At 38.9% G+C, this 19121-nt stretch overlaps 2 protein-coding genes across 5 annotated transcripts in view; one reads left to right on the top strand and one right to left on the bottom strand.

The window, feature by feature from the left end:
- The window catches only part of AstA-R1 (allatostatin A receptor 1), a 153809-nt gene that overhangs the window by 17536 nt on the left and 117152 nt on the right, over positions 1-19121 (bottom strand). For all 3 annotated transcript variants that reach the window (XM_089472937.1, XM_089472936.1, XM_089472939.1), the window contains 3 exons: positions 6584-6773; positions 6391-6486; positions 5718-5868 (listed from right to left, as the gene is read on the bottom strand). In XM_089472937.1, the coding sequence (XP_089329063.1) occupies positions 5718-5868; positions 6391-6486; positions 6584-6773 (437 nt within the window). The remainder of the gene's footprint in view (positions 1-5717; positions 5869-6390; positions 6487-6583; positions 6774-19121) is intronic.
- LOC108620182 (uncharacterized) lies at positions 14898-16314 on the top strand. 2 transcript variants are annotated; one of them, XM_089474722.1, is made up of 2 exons: positions 14898-15032; positions 15107-16314. In XM_089474722.1, the coding sequence occupies exons 1-2, from the start codon at positions 14949-14951 to the stop codon at positions 15995-15997; spliced, it is 975 nt and encodes a 324-aa protein (XP_089330848.1). In that variant the 5' UTR covers positions 14898-14948; the 3' UTR covers positions 15998-16314. The 2 variants fall into 2 exon arrangements, with proteins under 2 accessions (XP_089330848.1, XP_017872572.2); XM_018017083.2 differs by having other exon boundaries at positions 14918-15053.

Below are 19121 nucleotides of genomic sequence, written 5' to 3'. Positions count from 1 at the left end.
AGTTTCACTGCACCCATATGACTCTATCTGCTGAGGCAATTCTGACTATGGCCCGAAATTCTGAAGCGGGGAAGTTTAATGCCGTTTCAAACTTTATATATAGTTATGACTGTGCAACTTAGCATGAGCCACACACAGACACACACACACACATTGGACCATTGTTTAAAGTGTTTGGCCACATAAATTCCGGAAAAGCGATATATGTATATTCTGCAACATTATCTTGAAATGAGTGCCCATCATTTGAAATGCATATTAATTTTATTTTTATTGTGTTAAGTTTTCCATTTGTTTTTCCAACTCTCAGCAAACTATGCGCAAGATGATTCAATTTGGCAAAACTGTTTACGATTTGCAATGAAAACATTTGAGTTTTTATTATTTCAACAGAAAATTACTTCAGGTTGAGTTTGCGAACAAAGTTTGTTTTTAGTAAATTTGTAGAGCAGAAAATTTTACATGTAAATTAGATTAGCAAAAGAAATTCAGTCTGAAATATCATACAGTAGAATTGCAAAAATGTATATCCTTTCAATTAGAGAATCTCAATATTTCATAAAAGCCGTTACACCGTTGATCAAATTCATTGATTTGTAAAAATTGTATGCATTTTGATCCCTATGTTAATTTATTATATTTTTCTTTTCCATGTAAAAAATATTGCAATTCTCATTGATGGAAATTTTGTTTCGAAATCTTTACAATTCATAACGCAAAGCGAAGTTCGTTAGTTAAAAAATCGTTAGACTTTTACAAACAGGTAAGCCGCTTTTACGTTGCTATAAATTCAGTTTTTTAATGATTTTTTTTAGAGTATTCCTACACCCTATCAATCACACAGGGATTAAATAGCAAATATTTTCCATAAATAATTAAATCTACAGAGTAAAGAGTTTAATTTGCAAACTTCATTTAAAATATAAAATACCTGTTCATTCCACTTTTTATCACCATTAAATGAGAAATTGAATACTCATGTAATTTGTAAAAATCTCTGTTCCTCTGCAAGTTCGAATCGTTAGTTTCGATCGCTATAAAAATATGTCACGAGACTATCGAATCAATTGCCGAGTCTCATTTTTATGCTTCCGAATTCGTGATTGGCTCTTAGCGATTGCATTAGTATTAGTGCAAGGCTAAGCTTGCATAGAGTTGCAGTAAAAGTGTGATCCGAGTGAGTTTGCGTCTTAGCTGCATTCACTCTGTGTGTGTGAGAGAGCAAGAGAAACATTGATAGCTGTGGCTGAACGCCGTGCCGACTATTGCTGAGTGCGAGCGAGATGGCTATTGAAGACATTCGAACATGCTCGTTATGATTGCCAGAGGACGAATAGAAAGCGACTTAGAATTGGCGTTCTTGAAAAGCTCTGTGAGAAAGAAAGAAAGAGAGAAAGCACTCTGGGGCGATTGGATATTGAGAGCAGTTTAATAAAATGAATGTGGAAAGTGAGCAAATTGAGGCAGCTCCTACATACATATATCTTTTTACATACGTAGTTACGTTATTTCGAACATCTAATTGAATATTTATTTTCTAGACAGGTTAAGAAATTTAACAAGGTTTCGTTGAAATCAATATTTCTTTATTGCATTGCATTGATGTTTCAATGATGCTCAAATATATGTATATGTACACATATGCAAGACTCACTGAATTTAAGTTCTCTCTACAAGTTAAGAAAGTTTTGTAATTCCTTTTGATCCTCTCTGTAAGCACTTAATGTTAAAACATTTTCAAAAAGAAATTTTATGCCAGATGCAGTTATTTCAAGTTCATACGTAATTTGAAATTAATAAATAAAGCCGTAGCTTCCTAAGAGATTCAAACATTTTACTCGAGGCTGTGCAAAAAGCCTGTGCCATGCGGAAAAGGTGTTGGTCTTAATTGAAACTGAAAAGCTCGTAAGCCTTGAACTGGCCTCAACCGCAACAGCAATAGCAATAGCAACAGCAACAGCAAGAAACAAAGAACTTTAAGAACTGAACTGAACTAAACTAAACTAAACTAAAGTTCGTATAAAGTAAAGTTGTCCAGTGGCCTGGTCACGCCTGTCACATGGGGCAGATTCAAGGCGTGTTTTTGTGTCTGTTTCTGTTGCTGTTTCTGTTCTACCCTCTTTGTTTTATTTTATTATTTATTTACGATGACAACAGCATGCCCTGTACCCAGGCAAGCGCCACAGTGGGTCGCACATAAAAACCTATACGCATTTCTCAATTTTGAATGCAAATTCGGAACAGTTTTTCATAATATTGAAAATCTAGTCATATATATTGTCTGATTCATATAGATTATCAGAGCTGCATTGTAATATTATCATATAGATATAGGGTATCGGCTAGTTAGGCGCACTCGCATATTTCTTAATGCCTCTGTATTTGTGTTCTCTGCTAGTCCTCTTCTAGGCGAATGTAACTCGTATATTTTCGCTTTTGTTTTATTTTCTGTGTTGCGTTTAGGCGTCAAAAGTTTGATCCATTTTTATGTGCGGGCGAGCAATAAATTGAAACGCCAAATTTGCTAGCGAAATGCTCAACTGTTTGTCAACAGACAACAACAATAACAACAACAACAACAACAACAACAATAACAGCAACTAAAACAACAAAGCATTGAAACATGACATTTGGGGATCCAAACCAAAGTAAACACCAAAACCAAATAAAACTCCTCGCCATAGAAAAAGTTGTTTAGTTTTGTTTTATTTTTTTGGCGGCTAGCGAAATATTATGTCGCACCCACAATACCCTCTATATATTGTCTGGCACTCTTTAGCATATAATAAATTGCATTTGCGGCACAATTATAACTGATAAATAGTATTATTACCTAGGCACTAATTCAACTTGAAGTCTTTGTCCTGTGTTTTACAAGTTTAATACTCCGAGTATGCGCACTCTCATACCCTGTAGCTACAATATTTATATATAATCGAAAGAATCTATGTGTATGCATTTCGAATATCTCGTACCTGAAACATTGTCCCCATATACATATATAGCAACAGCCTTATATGACTTTCATTTCATTTGATTTCACTTTTACTTTTCACTGCAGGGTATTTGATGCGCCATCATGGCGTTGCGTCATGAAAGTAATTGTGATTTATATGCTCTGCCAGGCCAACGACATAACATATCGACCCATTTTCCATATCCTTGCTACTATTCCTGTTTCTGTCCTTGCCAATGTCAGCGAATGGAGCCGTGTAAATTGCTCCATGAGTAGCATTAGACGCGAGCTCCACAAGTGCATATTAGCGCGGGGTGCTCGTATATAGGCACACACACACACACACACTCATAAACGTACGGACAACTGCAGTTAGTGTGTTATCCTTGTTGTTGTCGCTGATGTTGTTTGTGCTCATTCATTGGCCACAAGTGCGGACTCGCTGTGTAACATCCTTCCGGCATAAAATTGCTCTGACACGCCACATTGTTGTTCTAGTCGATGTTGGATGGCGCACAGCTCGAGCCCGCCACCAGCCCAGTCGTCCCGTCCCGCCCCGGCCCGGCCAAGGTGCTAAGAGCCATTCGTGTCCGTCCCAATGCACTCGCTTGAGCAGGGACGACGCGTTGCCAATTTGACGTTGCAGATGCTTAAACTGCTGCAGCTACTGCGCTGCTCTAGACTGTGCAAATGTTTTACCCTTTTGCGACTTAAAGTAGAAAGTTCCCAGGAATACAGCTATAGGCATACATCTATAATAACAAAGAGATATTTCTAGATATGCATTGTCATCTAGAGCTGAGCGCCTGCATTTATCTTAGCGAACTGGGATTTCGCTGAAGTCGGCCATTTTAGAAACTTCTCTAAATGGAAACAAAATGCTAAAAATATTATTTCCGTGACTCCTTGGTACGAGTGACAGAGTCAACTTAATTGCACCATATACACTACAATTTGGCTCTCCCTCGTATGGAATTGCGGCATTATTAAGTTGTACATTGGCTTCTGGCCCGGCTTTGTTGGATGCCTTAGCTAGTTGAAGAGCACACTGGCAGTCCCCCTCCCCCCCTGCACACACACACACAGACACACGCATACAATGGGACTGCTGTCTGAATGTCTGTTGCTAAACAACAACCGATTGTTGACTGTGTGTGTGACTGTGTTTGCACAGTGGTTCAAGTTTCAATCAGAGCATTTTGCGGAATTGTTGCAAATGCTGAAACTTAATATATGCTTAGACAATGCAGTTAGCTTAAAACACATACGCTTGAGAGAGGGAGAAAGACTGAGACAGGGAGAGCGAGAGAGAGACAGGAGAGCGAGAATGAGAGAAAGATGTTTCAGTTGAAGATGAAATAGATGAAAAGGTAATGCGGAATGAAAGATAAAGCTAGAGAGAGAAGGAGGTGTCGAGAGAGCGTGAGGAAGAGAGAGAGAGAGAAAGAGAGAGAGAAAGATAGTGAGAGAGAGATAGTCAGTAATAGACTGACATAGAGGTAATAGTGGATATAGCAAGGGAGATAATGAGGGAGATCGAGACATAATGGCAAATAGATGCGAGAGAGAGAAGAAGAGTGAGTCTCGCAGAGAGAAAGAGAGATAGAGTGAGAGAAAGGAAGAGGAAGAGAAAGAGAGAGAGAGTGGAAGAGGTAGAGCAAGAAAAAGAAAGAGACAGTAATAGAGAGAGGAAATGGAAAGGCAGGTAGAAGAAGAACGAGACAGAGAGAGAGAGCTAAAGGAGAGAGAGATAGATATATAGATAGATGGATAGGGAGAGAGAGGAAACGAAGGGCAGAGAGAAGGAGGAAAGAAGGCATTGAGGGAGAGACAGTGGAAAATATCACGAGAGAGGAAGAGAGCGAGTTGCGGCTAGAGTGGAGAGAAAGAGAGATGTAGCAAGAAATATATAGAGAAAGTGATACCGGAAAAAAATACAAATAGATATAGAGAAGGAGAATCATAGAAAGATGGGGAAAGATTTTAGATTATTATTGTCAGATCTCAGCACATTCCAATGGCGACTTCATTTCACTTCAACATATTTGATTGAATTATGCAAATACACCAAACTCGTAAGCTAGCTGATCAAGTCTATTACGATAAATAGTTCGATTGTCGGTTGACCATTGATGTATTTACTATCAACTTCTATATGATTGTGGTTAAATTATCAGACCCTATGCTGGGTACATAAGCTGTTAATCTGTGAATAAAGCAGCTTCTGAGCTAACAGTACAATTGTTGCACAGCATTTCCGTTAGCACTAATCCCAGTTGCACAGTGCAGTTGTAGCTTGGGTAAAACGCTGTCAGCGCGATGTCGTTCCTGTTTCTGTTCAGCTCGTCACTCCACTTGGAGCGTGCTGTGTGTGTGTGTCTGAGTGTGTGTAAGTAGCAAATATATTGCAAGTTACTTTCAAGCTCTGGAAAATATGAGTTTACGGCAACAATAAGCGATATATGTATATACACACACACACACACACACACATCTATACATATATGCGATAAATTGTGTGGAAATGGTGTCTGCTTTTGGAGCAGACGTCACTTAAGTCGCTATTCTGTAATTTCACGCAATTTCCATGTGTAGAGCCGCGAGCTAGTGACAAATTTGGCGGCGAGGCATGAATAATGTGGCAACATTAATCAGAGAGCCGGCTCGAACGGTGTGGGTAGGGGCGGAGAGTCGAGTCGGAACGGTACGAACGACAGCCAGATTAGAGGCCACAAAGCGTGCAATCAATCGCTTGACTTACCTGAAAGCCAACCAGACTCCAGACCTCCTCCTCGGTGGAGAATACACAGGCGGTGCCAGCGCGTCCATGATACTGGTAGATCCTCACCGAATGGGCCAAAGCAACGGGTATAGCAGTTGTCACAATCGTTATCCAGGCACACATAATGGCGCTGTGTGTGTGTGTGTGAGTGTGTGTGTGTTAGCAAGACAAATAAAGGCAAATGTCTTAGGTAATTGATGCCCAATTAGTTGGTTTTGTTAGGCCCTAATGCAGCATCTGTATTCATAATTAAATTGATTTACTCTCGTCTAGTCAATCAGAGCTATGGCTATGGCTGCAGCTCTTTATGAATAGTTTATGAAAATTTCATTTGCATAAATTCGTTTCAAAATATTTTCATTGGCCTTGCAATCTTTTGTTACAGAAAATTTCTACACTGCAGCGAAATTTATGCATAATCGAATAGCTTCCATGAGAATTTCGGAATAACTGAAACCATGAATACATGTAGGATAAGCCTAGTCAGTTGGCTAGATATGAATCTGATTGGAATTGTGCCTACACACACTCGCCCTTAGGCGCCTAAGATGAGCAAACCAATTGGGTCCGAGCTCGGTCAGGCTAGGTGAGGCCCGGACTAATTGACACAATGACACAGGTGCTACAGGGCGGGTCGAGCGATGTTACTTACAGCGTGGCATTGCGTTCGGTGCGTAGGGACATGCTGGTGACGGGATGCACGACGGCCAGGAAACGATCGAAGGACATCAGGACGAGTGTGTAGACGCTGCAGGGCAGAGAAAATACAACAATAAACCATACTCATGCATACACATGCACGCCTGCTGAACAATTCCGGGTCGATGGGCCCGGGCCTAGCTCACCTGCAATGGCATGTGACCACAATCATGTACTGCACAAATTTGCACCACAAATTGCCAAACGGCCATTCCGGCAGCACATAGTCGGTGGCCGTGAACGGCACGCAGAAGATGACGAAGAGTATGTCCGAGACGGCCAGGTTTATAATCAATAGGTTTGTGGTCGAGCGCATTTGTTGGTTAACGACCACCACTAAACGATGCATGCAAAAGAGAGAGAGAGAGAGAGAGAGAGGGAGAGGGAGAGAGAGAGAGAGAGAGATAGATATTAATAGTGGTATTTTCTGCAAGTGCAAGTATCTGATTTTAACATTTGATTTACAGCATACTAAATAAGGCTTTATGGTTAATTATTATTACTCGAATTCGAAGTAGACAATCGAACGAACTTGTGCATGCACTTTTAATTAAGTCAATTAGACGACTTGCTCCCCGTTGACAGAGCAATGGAATGAAGACTTGAGTTAGCCTCTGTTCTGTTCTTAGGCTGGACCACATTAGTAGATTTTATGCTTAGAGCAGTAAAATTCAAGAGAGTAAATACGGAGTACGCAAGTTATCGAAAGGTATATCTGCAACATGCTGGGTTGTCAATGTTCGACTCAGCCATCTGGCAACCCTCAAAGCTGTCATTTGAGATCTGTCATATTAGTAAAGTAAGAAGGCTCTAGTCGAGACTGCTCGACTAGGAGATACCCTAAACCCTCTAAGCTGATACTCTACTCATTCTGCACTTCTTTTATGCACACATACATACACACGCGCTCTGCTGACTGCGCAGTTAGCAGCGACTGCGCTTGGGCTGCGCTGCAGTGTGAGCAATATTATGAGAGATTATTTGTTGAAAAATTTCTTTTGTAGATATACGATCTTAATAAAACTTTCAGAACATAATCATATGGTGAACATGTGTGTACACAAGTCTCTAGTACTTGGAATGCGTTTCTTACGAATCGGGGGCGTGGTATCCAAAATCTGTAAATTACAAAATCTTCGTATCGATCAACTGTATATACACAGTAAATCTGAAGTCTCCACGCTTAAAAGTGTTCAAATTAGGCTGAAAAAACAAAATCAATTTTTCGATTATTCTCGATAAAAAAGTTATCGGATGATTTATCGAAAAAATAGGATAAACTTGTACTGCGTATGGTACACACGAGTATGTATGCCAAATTTCAGCTCTCTAGCTCTTATAACTTCTGAGATCGACGCACTCATACGGACGGATGGACGGACGGATAGGGCTATATCGACTCAGATCGTCACGTTGATCAAGAATATATATTCAAGAATATATACATATATGATTCTTTCTGCCCGTTACATACTTTTTCATAAATCCATTATACCCTGACTTCCCATTTTCAATGGGTTCAGGGTATAAAAAGTGTTGTCAGCAAACCAAATAAATCGATTTTTATCGACAATAAAAAATTTGTACGTTTTTTTGATTAAACAAAATATGGGCAACCTTGCAGAGTTGCCAGATGGATCCGTCGAATATGAACAGCCCTGTAGCTCAACAGCGAATCATCGGAAAATCTGCCTATTTTAAGTTTAAAGCTAAGAAAGATAAGTAAAGGATATTTACAGGAACAATAGAAAAAGGATGTTAACTAACAGAGGACTTGGTCAACTTAGTTGCCACGTTGTCAGTTTGTAGTTGTAAATCTGAAGAGGTTAAAGTCTAAAGTTGTTTCTGGTTTTCTGACCTACAAGTCCGTTGTTTCAATAGCGCCTGAACTTTAGAGCTTATGTAACATAAATTGTAGTAATTCCCATTAAGTTTAGTTTTCTGTTTATCAGCGAAAACGTCTTAGTTTAGCTGAGCTTCAGTAGCAGAGAAATGTGTTCATGGAGACAGATGGACTGCAAGATGGATAACAGGACGGATAGTAGGATGGATAGGAAGACGTACGACAAGACGGAGAGTAAGACGCACGACAAGATGTACAGCAAGACGGAGAGCAAGCTGCACAAAAAGCAGCAAGGCGGATAGTTAGACGGACAGCAAAACGGATAGAGGGACGAGCAGTAGACGGACGGAAAGATAGACAAAAAGTCGGAGGCCACGAAGGGTAGACACTTTGTAAACGGCTATTAAAATGAGCTTGATAAATTTGGACAGTCTCATTTGTGCTCTTAATTGAATTTAATATTTATACCTCTTGAATAGAGCTAAACTATCTTGAGTGTATATATGTATTGTATTTTCCCTATTTTAGTTTGTTGAATGTTTATGTAGAAGTAACCAGCTTGAAGTCTATCATAACACATCATGTTTGCCAGTGTATGCAACGCTCTGCACCTGTGCTTTACGAATAATTCCGGCGTGCTCTGTTTGCTTAGCCGTAAGCCTTTAATTAGAGAGCCAGTGCTATCGGGCTGCAGCCTTCATTGTCAATTTGTTATATATTTGTTTAGATAATGGCATTCGTTGTTATTCATCAATATGTGTGCTTTGGCAATTAGCACCAGCTTTGTTTCCGTTCGCCCGCCGCTCCTGCCCCCCGTCCGGGCGCATATTTGCACTCAACTTCAATTTCGTAAAAGCCAAAGCCGAAGCCAAAGCCTGGCGAATCACATACATGCACGCACTTTGCGGAATGCCTAAGCCGTAAGCAAATTTGGCCAGGGATTTGCAACGTGATATGCGGTAATTGTTTTAATAGAAATTCATTCAATGTCCGCAGACAAACGACATATTAATTTGAGCCAGCTCAGCTGCGGAATGTTCACACTTTGATGCGGCCAAGCGCCATGAATCTTGAATCGAATGGCAGCTGCGAACGGCCAGCACGTCTATCGCTCTAGGCCGACACGGCTCCAATTAATATGCATGGAATTATTTCATTGTTTTCCAATGATATTTTCGTCACTTGAACGAAAATCATTTCAAATGTTTTTGCGTGTGAAGTCGAGTGGAAAATGAATTGCTGAGCAAGTTGAATAAACGACAGCATTTGCTTCGATTGAATGTGTATTTAAATTTGAGAGCTTAATTGCTTTTATATAGTTTTAGCATGTTTCCCTAAATTCAAACTTATTTTGATAGAAAACAATAGTACCTTAAGATAATAAGATTATTTATGTTACGGAGATCTGGAATGCGCTAAAAAGGCATTTATACAAATGAATTCGTGTAGAAATAAATTAAAGAATAATACTTCTAATTGCCCTATAGAATAGAAAGCAAATAAAAAAAACCCATTAAAATAATAATATAGGAATAGTTAATCAATATATAAAATTGTAAAAGAACTAATATATCACTTATAACTATTTTATAGCCTTGCAGAAACAAATCAAAAGCTCTGGCTATTAGAAATAAATCCAAATCTTTTTTAAACCAATTGGGACAAGAATGCACAACACTAGTCTACAAAATATCGTCTATCTGTTACAAAAATTACACTGTTTGACTATAGAAAGTTATACTAGGTCATCCCAGAGATCTAAGAGCCACTGCAGTAGACGCCAGCACCCTCAAGTTGTATAGAGCCGGGGTTCGACTTGAAATACATCAAATATTCCCTCTCACTTTATATAGGTACTACTCCCTACATTCCTACTCCCTACATTAGCTCTGTACACTTAATAAAAGATAAAACTTATCTAGAATAATTTTATAAAACTCAAAAATAATAAACATGCCTATGGATTATCTTCACTTCAAATAGGAAGTTTATGATTATATACCAAAAATATGTTCAATCGAAGAACAAAGTTATAAATTTGGCGAACATATCTATTATTATGATTAATAATGTGTGGATGATTTACCATAAAATTTTAAACTAAACTCAAGAAATACCCGCTCTTGCTGTTAAATGGGTTTTGATCTAGAAAACCTATATATATATATATATATATATATATATATATTCACATAGCTATAATCCTAAAGTAGAATGCATTTTGCTATGCACAAAAGTTTCTCTTTCAACTTATATTCATTCAAATTATTCATTCATTCATTCAACTTATATTATAAATATATATTTATGCTTATGTGAATATATATATATATATATATATATATATATATATATATATATTCACATAGCTATAATCCTAAAGTAGAATGCATTTTGCTATGCACAAAAGTTTCTCTTTCAACTTATATTCATTCAAATTATTCATTCATTCATTCAACTTATATTATAAATATATATTTATGCTTATATTCATAATAAATATTTATATATTGGAATTTTAAATTTCGTTCCCTCTCTTTCTAACGAAGTGTACAAAGATATTATATTTTCGATCCATCTGAATTGCATTTCAGTATTCTGCAATATAAAATAATAACGACAACAAATAAAACGTTTTCGTAAGCAGCTAGTGTGAGCTGAACTGTGACCTCTGACAATGTTCTTGGCTGCCAAAAGGCAGCTGTAGCTCCAATGCCCAATCACTGCCATCTCTGTCCATGTTCCGTCCATGTTCTGTCCATGTTCTGCCCATGTTCTCGCCCAGTGCCCAAGTTTTTTTTTTTTTTTTCTGCCAATTACGCGCAGAGAAAGACGAGCTCTGTAAACTTAAAGTGACTGTAGCTAAATGTGAAGCTGAAGACGAAGCTAGTGCTGGAGCTGGAGCTGGAGCTGGAGAAGATGGTCCTTTGTTCGCGAGTCGGTGCTACTTGGGCTCTTTGTTGCTGCTCTCTGCTTGCTCTGCTCCCCGGCGTCGCTCGCAGCAGCAGCGCCAACAGACGAAAGCCACTTGCAATTAGCCAAACAATTTATGTTTCTCTGTTGAAAAGTAGCGCAGCGGATAAATTCTATAGACTGTACGGCGAGCGGCCGATGGGGCGTTGGCATCCATCCGAGCTGCCAGTGGGGGAGGGGCGCGCCTCTGTATTGTCGCTGTCACAAAAGTTGCCTCGTCTCGGTCTCACATGCAAGTGGGGGACGGGGCGGAGCGGGGCGCATGCATGATGTGGATGTGGAACGTTTCAATGGATTGATGGGGCATACTGTCAAGAAAATTGCAGACAACGCTGTGAATGCGTGTGTGTGTGTGTTTGTGTGTGTGTGTGTTTGTGTTTATGTGTGTCCGCCTGGGTGGCTTGCTGGTGGTTAGTCTGTGGGTCAGCCAAAGTGCAGCGTGACGAGCAATTTTTGGCAAAGAGGAAATTTCACCGGGCGAAAGCCATATAAAATAAAGCTGTTTATGCCCCGTACTTGCTGCTGACAATGGAAGAGGGCGTGTCTATAGATAACACTCAAAGACGATGCTAGTGGAATAGTAGGTAGTCCTAAGAGCTATACCAATCTAGTCCCAGTCGAAATCAAAGCTATTATCTTATGTTCGACTCATTATCATTGTCATTATCATTATCATTGTCATCATTTGTCATCGATATCCGAATCAACATATAGAAACCCATTCAGCAGCCTTGCCCTATCTTCCCATTGAGCTCGTCTCAGAATAATCAATTTCACCAAGCTTCTGCACAGCTGCATTAGACAGGGTAGCTGCTAGTCGGGCAGTCCCATCTAGTTTATCCATCCTATATACTTGTTGTTGATGTTTTGACTTCTTGTTTGTTGTTTTTGTTCATTGCTGCTGCTGCTTTTGTTGCTGTTGCCGCAAATCAATTTCCTTTGAAACATATTTAGCACAGGATGTCGAGCGGCAGGAGGCGGAGCCGGAGGCGTTGGGCGCCGTGCGGGGCTAAAATAAATAAAAAGTGACAGCAACAGCAACGGCAACGGCAACTGCAAAAGTGGCAATAACATCAACAGAAAAGTCACAAAATTTGAACAATAAATACAAGTTGCCCTGCCCTGCCCAGCCCTGGCTGGCTGGCTGGCTTGGGGACCCAGTTGCCACGTGTGGCAGCAGTTTGATTTCGTTTTTATTTTTCTGCTATATGCCGAGCCCATTGCCCATGCTAGCATTCCAGGGCACAATTCCTGGCCGAAATTGTATGTAGCAGGCAGCAGAGAGCCGGTACGCTTAGGAATTTGCATTCCTACACATGATTACGTTGGCTAGCCTTTCGCACAGTCAGGGTATCTCCCGGTCGGTCACTGCCAACGCCAGCCGACTCTAGCTTGTTTTGCTGTTACTATTTAGTTATTATATTGAGGTAAGTCACATTTGCAGCACTCGTAGTGAGTGCGGACGCAAATTGAATAGCCCCACTCGTCGTGGCATATTGAAATATGGAATATGTAGTTTTGTATTTTGCATTTTCATTTGTTCTCTTAGAATTTGTTGAACAGTGTATTAATCATTCGGGTAGTTACTGTTAATCTCCCTATAAACTAATGAAACTTGCAGCATAAGATCTACATATTTTATCGAGTGTTTGTCAGTTTATAAAACATGCCAACCCATTCACAATTAGTTCTACTTGTAACGGATCTTCAGTGGGTGGCTTGGTTTAAATTGGAGCCGGTATTTAAAATATTACAAAATCAATATTGTATAAAATACACATAAATCTAAGTATGTATATCTAAAAGTCAATAGAGAGAGACAAGTTTATAAGTGATTTTCGATAGGGGTTTAATCGATACAATAAATGGGAATAGTTATCGACTTTTGTTTAGCTTATGAAATCGATGTCTTCAAATATTCAGACAGACGGACGGATGGACGGACATATCTTAGTTTTAGAAACAGTATTATATATTATTATGTATCGATATATAATATTGTCTCTATATATCGATGCATAATAATATATAATATTCTTTCTATATATCGGAATATATAGAAAAAAATATAATCACATTTCTTTCTTATCACATTCTTTATCTCTGCGAGTTTTAGATTTGGGATACTACTTCTCTCTTAAATTAGCAAATAAATACTAGATACTTGTGCTTGGGCAAGTAATATTACATTTACATGATATTATCCCGTAATGAAAGTTGATAGTTGAGTTCATATATAGTTCCCAAAGTAGTACTAGAGCACTTGCCTATACGCGTGTTTGTATGTGTGCATAAAAGGAGCATAGCATGATTGGAATATCAGGTTCTCGCAGGGTACAAGGTAGACAAACAATCATGACTGCTACTTCTTTAAGTATTTATTTGCTAAAGTATCAAAGTCGAGTTAGTAGTGGTGTTTTAACAGTAAAAAGTAAACTGAAGCTAATTTAAAACAAGTAAGAACGTTGCAGTCGGGCGTTACCGACTGCGGAATACTCATTCACATCCCATCAACAATTTAGTAGTTAAGTTTCGTTCTAATACTGTAGAATATACAGGTTTTTCCGATTTGCCACGCCCCAACTGGGCGTAGACACCTCATTTTTGGTCAGTTTTTAGAAAGAGATAACGTTACCCTAACTGCAAAGTTTGAATGCTTGCCCTAAAAAAATGTGAAAATTACAGGGTATTTTTCGATATGCCACGCCCCTAAAGAGGCGTAAAAATTATTTTTGGGGAATCGATAGAGGAGGCTACCAGTAACTCAACTATCCAAATTTGAAGCTTCTAGCTATTTTACTTTAGGAGATATACACTTTTGCGGTTTGCCACGCCCCCTGTGGGCGGACATATATCCGACAAAACTTTTTGGTCTTGGGTGATCAGTCCGAGTATATATACAAAATTTGAGGTCTCTGCCATCAATAGTGTCCAAAATATAGGAGAATTTAAAAAATCACTATATCTTCAGGTCCGATTTGCCACTCCCCCAACGGGCGTAGACTTATAATTTATCTTCAGACTTTATAGAATCATACCATTAGCTGACGTGCAAAATTTCAGCATTCTAGGTTTATAACTTTAGGAGATACAGTTTTATCCGATTTGCCACGCCCCCAATGGGCGTAGATATATCCGCCATAGCTCGTGATCTTGGGTGGTCAACGCGGACCTACATACCAAGTTTCAGCTTTCTAGCTCTTCAACAAACATGATTTCTAGTATATCGGAAAATGCATTTTCCGATTTGCCACGCCCCTAGTGGGCGGATCGGGAAAATTTTAACACTTTATAAATCGGAGATATACACGAGTATGTGTTCCAAATTTCAAGTCTCTAGCTTCAATAGCGCCGAAATAGATTGCGTTCATACGGACAGACGGACAGACGGACGGACGGACAGACGGACAGACGGACGGACAGCAAGACGGACATTGCACAAAACCAATATACTGATTCACTTTCGTGAATGAGTATAAAGAGGAACCAATTATTGAGAGGTTCATAGATTCGTTATGAATATACATATTATTTATTACTATATACATATATGTATCTAGCTTAGCTAATGTATGAGCCTCTAATTAATTTGTTCCACATTCTAAATTTGCTTCGGCTTCAGCTTAATGGGAAAATAGCGTAACAAGTGTAGTTCAATAAAATCTCATATATACATTCCCTGGTATACGTAGGGAATGTCTCGCAGTACAACTAAAATGAGCTGGAGGTGGATTATTTTTATTTTGCTTCATGGAATACTCGCCGCACAAACCCGTAAAGTGAGAAAACTACGAAATTTGGTGTGAGAGCAATTGAAATTGGTGCGAACTCAATATATAATCTCAATTTGCAGCGCACTTTAAAAGATGAGAAATATGTCCTAGCTAAACTGGATGCGCGTTTTAAGATGCAGCTCGGCCACTACAAAGACAACCCTGAGTATACGGATCACTTCACTGAATGGAGGCTATTTAGGCATTCGGGAAAACCGCTTCCAGCGAAAGTATTAATTGCTGACAAATTTAAAGCATACGACAACCTACGATTAGATTTGGAGCAACTGATGGAAGCCCGCGTGAGTGAGCTCGACTTTGAAATGAAAAGACTCCCCAGCAACCACAAATGCATGAGGTTTTACTTGAAACAAAAGCTGGAGCTCGAACGAGCATATACAAGGACAAACGAAGTCAAGCAAAAGGTTATACGTAAAAATACCAATCCTTGCCCATTTGAGCCCAGTGTCCAGCGTGCGATACAAATAATAGACAAAAATACCAACAGCAGCAGCAGCCATGTTCAAATCCATAATAATGGCTCGAAGGACTACAATGCTCGCAAGGTCATCATAGCGAAAATTGATGTACAAATAAACTCTAAGCTCGGGCACTATGAGGATAATAAAGAATACTCTGAGAAGTTGAGTAAATTAATTAGAGCAAAGAAATCGGGTAGCTCAAATATAGAGCTGTTATATCTCCTTGCGAAATTTCAAGAGTATAACAGCCAACGATTAAATCTTGAGGAAAAGATTGACGACCGTTTGAGTGACATCACATTTGTAGTCAAAGCACTTGCAAAGCCTCATAAATGCGTCAAGTTCTATTCGCATCAAAGTTGGGCACTTAAAAGAGTATACCAAAGGGAAAATTCAGTCAAGATAAAGGTCTTACGTGCAAATAGCGTAAAATGCCCATATGAATGTGATCCTCATAATCAGAATAGGACAACGATTGCACCACAATAACAAAGAAGGAAAATTAAAACAAAAAACCTCTAGTCGAGATTCCTGGAGAACCCCTTTGAAGAATGCCTTGCCTCTCTACTGCATACACAAGAAGCAACATCTAACACATCCAATACGCGTTTTGCAAATGTGCAGGGAAAGGGATGGATTTGGGGCCGGTATCAAAAATATAATATATATAATATAAAAATCGAAGTTCTGTAAAATAAATGAAGGGAGCTCTAAATTTGTAGCAAATATAATTTTATAGCTGATTTTCGATAAGCCTTTAAATCGAAAACATTGTAATAAGATATAATAAAAGATCGTATTTTATACTCGGACCTGTAAAAAAAGATTTAAGGTCACTAGCTCTTCGGCCATGCGGATAGACGGACTTGACTAGATCAACTCAATACGTCATCCTGACCAATAAAATATTTAAAGATCTGCCACGCCTTCTTCTGCTTGTTACACACACTTTAATCTGATTTCATATTTTTAATGTGTTTAGGCTATATAATAAGCCTACAGTAAGCATTGACAAAGATTAACGATCAGAAGTAATACTGCCTAGGCTAAAATAGAACAGCCTGCTCATTAGCTTCAGCTCTATATATCTATATATCTCTATAATAATAATTTTGATTTATGCCCAATTTTGGATTTCGTCTCCAAATTTGTAAATATGAATGAGTTGGCTTTTTTTTCTATTAAATGTCACAAATTCAATATGGCAGCTGAAAGGTTCATCAAAATTAGCAAAGTCACTCGGAATTGTGCGAACAAAACGTTTGGCAAGCAGCCCCAAGCAGAGCCTTTACAATATTCTATGCATGTGCACACATACATACATATCTTTAAGTACGTGAATTTTAGCATATATTAAGAATCACAATTGGGATTGATTTACGTTTGAATTGTGTTTGAATATTTAACAGATTTATTCGTTTTTTAATTTGCTAACGATCGCTCTCGCAGTGCAATGACGGTGCTAGTAGAGGCGGTTTGAAATCCACCGATCTTAAGAATTTGAATAACTTTTTTTTATCAACATGTTATTTGATTTTGGTGTGACTTCGATGGACTTTTTAGTTGACAATAAAATAATAAACTTACAGATCATTGGGGATCTCCCAGTCGGGCATCCCAACTAGAGTCTACTTACTAACTGATTTTAATGAAATAATTTAATCTAAACAGAAATTAACTTAAATTTGTGTATTCTCAAGAGGAGAGAGATTCAGGTAAGGTATTACAAATGTTCAATGTTATATTCTGAAAAGAGTACGATACAACTGTATGTGTACTATGTTCCAGTTATAAGATATATTTAGCTCTTATTACGTCTCTGCAATATTCTAACGTAAATGAGCTCAAACTGAGTAAAAATAGATGAAAGACCAGTCTAACAAGACATCAATGAGCTTGATGTGGTGCTCGCTATAAATACGCAAACCCCTTCCCAGCCATTGTCGATTGTTGCTACTCGGTAAATGTCAGTCATTTCCCGGAAATACCAATTAATATGTATATTCACAGGCAGGCGAGCAAGCGACATATACATATGCACACCCTCACACAGACACACACATACATACTGACTGCTTCTGTTGCTGATAACAAGTAAACCATTATAACTGACATTTTGTGGACAAACGGTGTAACGTAACAAAAAAAAAAAAAAAGAAGAGAAAAAACAAGAAAAGGGTCGGGTCCAAAGCATCTATGAGCATGCTGGACCATGAACTGGCGCTGAGCTAAAGGTAAAGGTAAAGTTTTATGTTGCTTGTTTTACAAAATAATAAAGTGTAGCATAATTTATGGCGCAGGAGGCTGAACAAAAAATTTATCTATATAAACGGAAGGGGAGTGGAGGCAAAGGGGCTGAAAGCTGAAAAAGTTCTTCAAGCGCAAAGAACGCTGTTATTTAATGCCACGCTACACACACACACACGCACACACACGCACGTTGAAGCAAGCTGAAATCAAATAAACAAATAACCAGACGTTGCTCAAGCATATGTGTGTGTGTGTGTGTGTATGCGGATGTCGAGTGGGCCATTTTTACAGCTTGCCATATAAATTTTGTTTTCGTTGTTTATTTTTTTTATTTTTATGTAGCTTTAATGTCACTTTAATGTCATACATTAGGCAAAGTATCGATGCATTGCAAGTGCGCCTGCCGTTCGGGCGGCTGGAATCTGTGCTCTAGCTAGAGCTGAGCGTGATTCGTGTAATCCTGCAATTTATCTCGAAAACAACTTAACAAATAACTGCTGGAGGCCCATATAAGTCAGCCCTGAGACAGGCCCGAGACAGGCAAAAGCTTATGTAATTGACTGCAATTGGCTGACTTGCCAAAAATGATGTTTCATAATTAAGATGTGAAAAACTTTGATAAATAAATTAGAAACAAGTTAGCAAACACTTATGGAGGGGGGGCATGGATGGGGCCCTATCCAAGCTAACCCTTTTTAGGGTCAGTTTGCCTTAATATTTAACAGCATTATATTGCAGATACACATAAATGCAAATTGGGCTTCTCTTTAAGGCGCACAAAACATCCAACTTGGACCATTCGCAGCTTTAAGCTAAACAGATTTGTATCATAAAACTCAAAGGCGAACTAACGTGTCCATAAACGAGTGAGTTTAACAAGCTCTGTGAGGCTAAGCAAATGGCATAAAAGTGAACTTTAATAGGTAATTAAAATATGCCATAAAAGCTGAAAGCTGCTTCAGCAGCAGCTAGCGGGAGTTCATTACGGCCAGCTTTTTCGAAACAATTATGGGAATAATTGCTGCATTGTGTGCTTAGTCTCCGTCATTGCAATCGAATGATTCGCGTAATTAAATCACGCTCTAAAGTCAGAGAGAGAGAGAGAGGGAGAGAGAGAGAGAGAGGGGGAGAGAGGGAGAGACTGAGAGCCAGAGAGTGCGAGCGTGAAAATGAGCATATAATATATTTTAATGTGTAGCACAAAAGGATCCATGGCGAATACGTTTGACAAATGTAATATCCAAATGAGAGATAAATTAAATGCAATTAAAATTCAACTACGGCATTGAGGCGGGCCTTGTCTACGTCTAATTGTCTTTAACAGGAGCTGCCTCCGGCAGGGCTTTGTGAGCTAATTGAAGTG

This window comes from Drosophila arizonae, chromosome X (genome assembly GCF_054131065.1).
Source record: "Drosophila arizonae isolate 15081-1271.41 chromosome X, UAZ_ARI_1.0, whole genome shotgun sequence".
In the NCBI taxonomy this organism is placed as follows: Eukaryota; Metazoa; Arthropoda; class Insecta; order Diptera; family Drosophilidae; genus Drosophila; species Drosophila arizonae.
This window is presented reverse-complemented; position numbering and strand designations above follow the sequence as displayed.

Bases quoted from the DNA above. Each gene is read 5' to 3' on its own strand.
- LOC108620182 (XM_018017083.2), top strand. From the start codon at position 14,949: ATGTCTCGCAGTACAACTAAAATGAGCTGGAGGTGGATTATTTTTATT. The intron at 15,054-15,106 runs GTGTGAGAGCAA...CTCAATTTGCAG, and splicing joins TGAGAAAACTACGAAATTTG to CGCACTTTAAAAGATGAGAA.